Source organism: Oryzias melastigma, linkage group LG1 (genome assembly GCF_002922805.2).
Source record: "Oryzias melastigma strain HK-1 linkage group LG1, ASM292280v2, whole genome shotgun sequence".
Taxonomy (NCBI): domain Eukaryota; kingdom Metazoa; phylum Chordata; class Actinopteri; order Beloniformes; family Adrianichthyidae; genus Oryzias; species Oryzias melastigma.
Window position 1 is genome coordinate 5894833 of NC_050512.1, and position 7728 is coordinate 5902560.

The following is a 7728-nucleotide window of genomic DNA, read 5'->3' on the forward strand; positions in this document are numbered from 1 at the left end:
CAGATGACCCAACTGTACAAGAAAAAGCACTATTCCTGCTAAAGAGCACCTCAAAGTTCTTTGCATAATTATATAAATAACTGTAAAAGTAGCTATTATCATAAAAAAATAAACATATGCACTATCTATTTTATGACTTTGATATATCTTTACATAAATATACATTTTTGATGTGTGTTTTGTTTTTCAATCAGTGCTTACTGCAACTGTGTTTTGTGGCATTGTGATGGTTAACCTGCTCACCAACAAGAAAATTATCTTTCTTTTAGGAAGTATCTCCTGTGAGTAAAAAATAGAAAATGGGATGGCATTTTTGCATCTGCTTCTCTATGGAGTGAGCTGCCTGTTTTTGGACTGTAGGAGGAAAACCTGTCATTGAGAGCACTCAAAGTTCTCCTGCAGCTCCAATCCTGTAATAAAACATGCAGGTTTTCACAGTGCTTTCAAGTTATTTGGGGTTATCTCTATTTCTAAAGGTTGTTCTTGAGGGTGTTTCATTCAGTTTAATTTCATAGTTTCTTATCAGCATCATGTGCAGGAAGTCTACTGTTAAAACTCCTACAGCGACATTACAAACTCACTATAGGTCGAGGAAAGCTCCTCTTTTAGTGAGCCTGGTGTTACTGAAAGCTTTCTCACCTGGGAACAAGTGAGTCCCCGCCCCTCAAGGTGGTGGGGTCCAGCTCAAATATGGAGGAGATGTCGTTTCCATCAGGAACCGCCACCAGCGCGTACATGACTTTGTCCTGGGCGTTTCTCAGACGAGCTCGCAGAGCTTCGTGTTCTGAGTCAAGCTAAACAGAAAAACAGAACTTAGCAGACAGAAGATGGAAACAACAGAACAGTCTAGCCTCAACATTTAACTCTAAGAGAGCCATTCAGGTAGATTTCTAAGTCTCACTCCAACCTTTAGAAAAGTAAAATTTGTATTTATGTTATTATTACTATAATGAAACATTTAAATTAAATGTTTTTTTTTGCATAAATAAAAAATAGACATGAAAAAGAAAATATTTTAGTAGTAGTTTATAACTTTTGACAGAGGTTTATGTGACTTCTTTTTAAAATAAAATAAATTTTGCACTTCAACACTGCAAATGAAGCTTTGATTAAATAAAAAAAGTTGCATTTTTCCCTTTGTGGTGCAATTTCTTCCAGAAATTCATAAATCTAACTCCAGATATTAAATCAGAGCTAACGAAGTAACCCTTACTGTATTTCTTTAACTATGTTATACTCAAAATCCTTGAATTTGTTCAAAAACAGAAAATCTCTTTAATTCTGGCTGTGCTTTCTGACCTACTATTGATTTTCTGTGGTTAACGTTGCTCAAAAATCCAAAATACAAATTGTGCTTCAACTGTTGTTGAATTAGTTTGCTTTTTTGACTTTACACTTTGTTTTTTGCGTTATAGTAATTTTTTAAAAATGTAAATACTTTAATTTTTTCTTCAACCAAAGAGCCACAATGGAGGACTTTCAACAAACTCAGATAACCTTTCCTGTAGTGAAAGATTTTTTCAGACATGGCAGAACAATAATGAGTAAATTTGTTGCATTTATGACTACATTACTACTTCGTACATTTGATGTCATTCATTTAACTGATGTGAATGAGCAAAAAAAACAATAAATTGACTCATTACTCTTTATACACTCAATAGAAAATGCTAAACACTCTTAAAGCTACAAGGCAGATATTAATAGTAAAAGCCTGCCACCTTCTGGTCGTTGGTGTACACACTCTGAGGCTCTGATTTAATCTTTTTTAATCAACATTTATTGTCCACAGCTATTAAAATGACAGCAGGAATACTTGTTTGGATGTTCTGACTGTTTTTTTTCTCAGAACTGAACCTACCTTATCTTATTATTAACAAAAAAATCCAGAAGTGTACTTACTGAAGAGCGGTTATCAAGACCCTCCTCCTCATATTCTGGGTTGACCTGGAAAAATGCAAAAGCAATTTACTCTGTATTTTTTGGCATCTTTTAAGAGTTAAAAAAAGCAGACAAACTGACCTCTGCAGCTAAATAGTGTCCAGTGGCCAAGTGCTTAAACCTGAACAGGCTGTTCCAGTAACCTGCCCCCCCTCGGCACGGGTCATGCTGTACCACCTGGTATCAGAGAAGCTCGTTTATTAAAGATGAGTTTATGGAAAATAAGTCTCTACGCAGGCCGTGTTTGAAAACACTTACTTCCACCTCCCATAATGCTTTGCTGCTGGTTGCAGATGTGGCTGACTGGCGTCCGGTAGTACGGAGGAAGACGTATTGCCTTTTTCTGTGATCGTCACATGTGAGAAACTTCTCCTGCTCGGCGTGAAACAAGCGCACCACATCCCCCTGAAGAGAAAGAGAAAGTTTTGTTCACTGCAAACCATCTGATACTTGCAAAGATTGAAAACCTTGTTTCTAGACATTCAAGATTTTTGACCAGGTCTCACTCCAACTAAATTATTTTCTGTTGTAAAATTGTTCCCAGTGTTTTTTTTTTAATTATTAATATGACTATGCAGCCAAAATTAAAAAGCATGTGTCATTTTGAAGACATTTACTGCAGAGCAGCAGGAGCTCATTAGAAATTTGCTTCTGAGTTGTTGGCTGGACTGTATGTGTGAAAGTTCTGTGCTGATTTCCCTTTGTTTTCACTCTCTCCCACTAGCTTATAGCACCTCACACGCCCAAGCTAATATTAGCGTAGCTAAAAAGAAATGCCCAGCAATACTGGAGTCATCCAGCCGTACAGTTTTGAGCCAGATGGCATCTCAGGAAAATGAAGATGTTAATGGATCTGTTTGTCTACAAGTTGCCAGTTTGGCTCATTGCTGTGTCAAAAATCTGAGCTTTTTCGAACCGGCGGTTTCTCTGCTCCTGTTCCAACACAATTTGAATTAAGAAATACGCAAATATGCAGTTTTAATCCTAAATTATTTAGTACAGGTCCTCCACCATGAGAAAAAAGCTAGAAGATCATGTTAAAAACATCAAAACCAAGATTTTCAGTGGAGTGGGTCTTAAACTTTTTCAACTGTTTAAGATCACAGATTATAATTTTTTTTAGTACATTATTATTATAATGAGCCATAATCATTTTGCTCCATAGCTTTTACAACTGAAAAACTTGATTTAACAACACACACAAAAAAAAAAAACACAAATTACGTGAGTATATTCAGACATCTAAAAATGTTGTTTTTGGAAACAAAAATTTAGCTTAATCTTCTAAGAATAAGTGCTAGATGGGCCAACTAATACACTAAGTTCATATTCTCAAGTTGTCCCCATTTTATTATAAAAATATATATATATAAATATCATGAGTCATTTCAATTTAATATAGATTGTTTTTGTCACTGCAATAAAAATATATTAAAATTTAGTACATAAAAAATAGAAGCCATTTGCAAAAAATACTAGTTAGGTGGCATAAACTTACATTTTAACAGTTAGCTTTTTTAGCTTATATTTCCTTTTAAGTATGTATGGTGGTTGTTCACTGCTAAAATCTTGAAATGTTTGACTAAAGTGGACTGTAAAGAGTTGAACGTCATCAAAGTCTTAAAACGCTCTAAGAGTCACAGAGAACTGTTTCTGTGAGCATCTGCAGCAGATTGATATCCCAAAATAGAAACAAACAAAGCATGCAGCCCCCTCAGATCTGATGAGCAACATTACACAACACCCACAGTTTGAAGTGCATCCTTTACTGTAGCGTGTGACGTACCCCTTTGAGCACAACTTCCTGATTGTCACCCCACTTCATGAACAAGACGATCTTCCAGCTCGTGTTACAGTTCACAGAGTTAACCTAAAGCAGAAAAGGAGGAAATATTTGCTTAATTCATTTATTTTTTTGTGATTTTTTTTTTTTGTTTTAAAAGTGCAAGCATCAGTCTCACTTCATTGCATCCTGGGTTATCTACAAGCTGGTGGGAGCTGGCATGAAGCGGCTGACCGGCGTTCACTGGGTTGAGAACCACTTTGTCTCCAATCACCACCTGCAGTTGCACAAACACACTGTGTCACTTAACACTCGATACTGTCGAATACCCCAATACAAGGAAATTAGAGCTGTAAAGTTAAATGTTCTAAGACTATTAAGGAAATATTTCTGACTGTTGGTAATATTCCAAATGTGTTTTCCTGAAAGGGAAGAAGGTTTGGTTCAAAGAAAAAATGGGGGACAAACAAAAGAGATCTGTTTCAAGTTGAACCGGCTGTTCTCAAGTTTATTAAATTAAACTTCAACACAAGGAAGTAGGGAGACGACACGACAGGTTTTAAAGCTATCTGCCTTTAAGAACCGCTTTCATTTACATTGTAATCAGATCAATCATTTGGTGAGACAGATAAGTGAAACACATTTCATTTTCTCTTCAAGGAACCAACCAGACAGGAAGTTACATGAAAATGAAACATGAAAATAAAAGCACGGCACATTCTTAAAAAAAAAGACGTTAACAACCATAGATTTAAATGAAATGTAAAGAAAATGTGCCGAACATTCAAGATGGTTCTTCGTGTCTGCAGCAAACATCATTTTTTTAAGGAATTCTCAAATTTTAAGTTAAAATCTTAAAACCTTCAAGAACGATTTAATAATAATAATAACATGAAATGGAAATGAAGTATTAATGAAGTTTGTTTGCAATAGGAGACTTTTTATTTCTTCATATAGAACAGAAAAACATCTAAATACATTTTTTCTTAAACTTAGTGTAAATTGGATATTTGAAGATCAGAAGTAAAACAAGGAAAAAGTTTAGGAAAAACATTAAGTCCAAATGAAATATGGGTTCATATGAAATATATTCACTGTTATGGTGAATGCTCACTGTAAACTTCTAAATTTAAATAACCACAATCTAATTCAGAAGGGATTTTGATCAAACAAACAAATAAATCTGTTGATCTCATTTGAATCTTAAGGCCCTGAAGGTCAAGTAGCCACAGGTTGTCTCCACAGGTTACAGCAGCTTATAACATCTAATCACAATCAAGAAAATTTAGTTCTTAGAAAGTGCTGGGGGCCACACTTTATTTATTTTATGGCAGTCAACTGCAAGCCGAAGAGGGCCGCATTTTGCCAATTGGCCAGACTTTGGACATGCCTACTTCAGACATTTCACTTCTAGTAACTAATCACAAATATAGATTTTGTCTCTAGATAAAAAAATTGAAGAACAGATTTGATGCATCTTTCTTTTCTAAAATCCAAAATCCATTGCAAGTGAAAATTTTAGTTTTTGAGTGTAAATCAGTACAACACTTTTTAATCCTAACAAAATAAGAATAGGAGTACCACACATTTTAAACAAAATATCAATTTTTTAATACATCTCAGACTCTTGCAGCAGAGTCCCCCGTGACCTTAAGCTCAATGTTTGCACAAACTTCAAGACTCACACTGTCGCCGATGGAGCGAAGCTTGTAGAAGGGCTGTATGTAGAACCAGGAGCCCTCGTTTCCGGCCGTGTCCAGCATCACCCGCATGGCGTTCTTCTCCAGCAGCGCTGGCAGGCGTTTGTTCACCGTCAGGTATTTATTGCTCTTCAGGTGAAGCAGCTGAGGCAAAAACAAAATACTTTCAGGAAACACACTATGCAATATCTAAGATAATGTCCACCATAGACACATTGTGATTAATTCATGTTGGAAATGTGTTACTATTTTTAGGTTATTAGCTGTTTTTTTGAGGCCCCCTCCCCTTCACTGGAAAAATGTCCTTCTCAAAACACATTATAATCTGCCAATGGAACTACTCTAGTAAATAGAATTTGTGCTTTTGTGAGAGTCCTTAAAAGAAGTTTTAATATCCGTCTATATATTAGCTGTAAAAGTCATATTTAGACTTAATGTTCTGGTACTTTGAAATATTCTGTCTTAAAAAGGCTTTTATTGCTCAGAAAAGACTTTCAAAGCAATTGTATTTACACACTTTATCATATTTTAAGAGCAAAAACAGACCAACTATCCTTAATTCTAGACTACAATCATAACATAAGACTAGAATACAACATTTATAGATAAAATTGTCTTAAAAAATATGTGTAAATATATATGTTTACTTTTAAAATGTCCTGCGGTTAAACCTAATTGTATTGTTTGGAGTCAAACAAAACCTCTCACCATTCACAAATAAAACCTCAGCAGGAGAATATGATGTGAGGTAAAGACAGTGTTATCTTTTATCAAGTGTTTTGAGGTATTTAAAGAAACTAGAGCAACATACTTGGTGAGATTTTGTGTTTGCGGTGCTCCACGTATGACTACAATACTGATTAGAGCAAAACCATCACTACAGGTACATTTCTCTGTCTGGATTTCCATACTACATATAAAATAAATCATGTTTGCAGGAACCAGCAACCTGCAATTCATTGTCAGTAATTTAATTCAACATTTGCATAAAAAATCTCAAATAAAACACATTTACTTTCATTCAAGAGATTAGTTTTAGCTTCAATAAATGAGCAATTAGAAGGAAAGGTAGTACTACTTGGTTTGCTATTATTTACAAATCTTAAATAAGTATCAGTAGAAGCAAACAAACATCTGATTTTTGTTACAAGGATAAATTAGGTAAAATGTTTTATTTATGATTACATTTTTATATTATTTGAATTTGTGGCTTAAGCTTTTTTTTGTTGGAAAAACTGAACTAAAACTTTTTAAAAAAGTCATGTTTTGATCTATTTTCAAAGCGTTCTCAGTGGTCTTTTAAGTTTAATTATGCATTTTTTCATCCAAAAAAGCACAATTTTCTAGGATATAGTTTCTGCAGAGCAGCAAGTTTTTCAGAAGTTCACTTTTGAGTTGTGGGCGGGACTGTTTGTGTGGAGTAAGCCTGCCTCCATGTCCCATCATCCCTTTCTTTACACTCTTTCCCACTTGTTTACAGCCCCTCAGAACCCCAAGCTAACATTAGCTGTGCAACAAAACTGGCAAGCAAAACTGAAGCGTTCCAGCCGTACACTTTTAATCTAAATACCAGCTCAGACAAAGAAAACTGTCGTACATGGATCTATGTCTGTAAGTGAGTGCATCGGAATGGAGCTGAGCAGGGAGATTTTGGCCCCCCAACTCTAGCACCTATGACATTGCTACAAGCTTTTTACAAGAGCCTTTTTTGAAGAAATACTTACATATATAATTTTAAGCTACATTTTCTCTTTATATGTCTTTCATCATGAGAAAATGCTACCAGAACATGCTTAAATGAACATGCTTTGGTTAAGGTGTATTTTAGACTTCTATAAATATGATCCAGGTTTAATCAGATCTTGGTAAAATGATAACAATTTGGCCCATAAACAGCAGGATGCCACGTTTGCTTAAAAACAAACCTGAATCACGTTTCCATACTGAATAACGGTTCCGAGGAGTTTTTTGTTCTCAGAGTCATTTTGCTTCTTCTCCAAGTCTGCGGCATGCTGGGAAGGAAAACAAAGACAATCCATCTCACAACAAGTCAGCGCATCACAGTTGTGTAACTAGTACAAAAATAATACAAGACCAGTTCCAGGCTGAAAAGGTGGAGTTCAAACAGTGAAGTTTTGGCTGAAGAATGGGCTCAAATGTTTGTAAAAACACGGGAAAGATTGTGATCTTCAGGTGGATTCCTTTAAATGGTTTTGTGTTGCAGCGGACTGAGTGGAAGGAGAGCTTCCGAGGCAGAAAGGTATGACAGAAGAATTAAAGGGCTTTTAAAAAAATGTCTATAAA

The 7728-nt window shown here is 35.3% G+C and overlaps 1 protein-coding gene across 7 annotated transcripts in view; it reads right to left on the reverse strand.

The window, feature by feature from the left end:
• The window catches only part of LOC112144868 (inositol 1,4,5-trisphosphate receptor, type 1b), a 67681-nt gene extending 60203 nt beyond the window's left edge, over positions 1–7478 (reverse strand). For all 7 annotated transcript variants that reach the window (XR_002918981.2, XM_024269711.2, XM_024269710.2 and 4 more), the window contains exons 1-8: positions 7350–7478; positions 5410–5568; positions 3903–4001; positions 3728–3811; positions 2200–2346; positions 2023–2118; positions 1903–1947; positions 640–794 (exon numbers count right to left, since the gene is read on the reverse strand). Coding sequence is in view for 6 of the 7 variants with exons in the window: in XM_024269711.2 (XP_024125479.2) it covers positions 640–794; positions 1903–1947; positions 2023–2118; positions 2200–2346; positions 3728–3811; positions 3903–4001; positions 5410–5568; positions 7350–7463 (899 nt within the window). In the remaining variant the exon portion in view is untranslated. The remainder of the gene's footprint in view (positions 1–639; positions 795–1902; positions 1948–2022; positions 2119–2199; positions 2347–3727; positions 3812–3902; positions 4002–5409; positions 5569–7349) is intronic.
• Between the last annotated feature and the right edge of the window lie 250 nt (positions 7479–7728).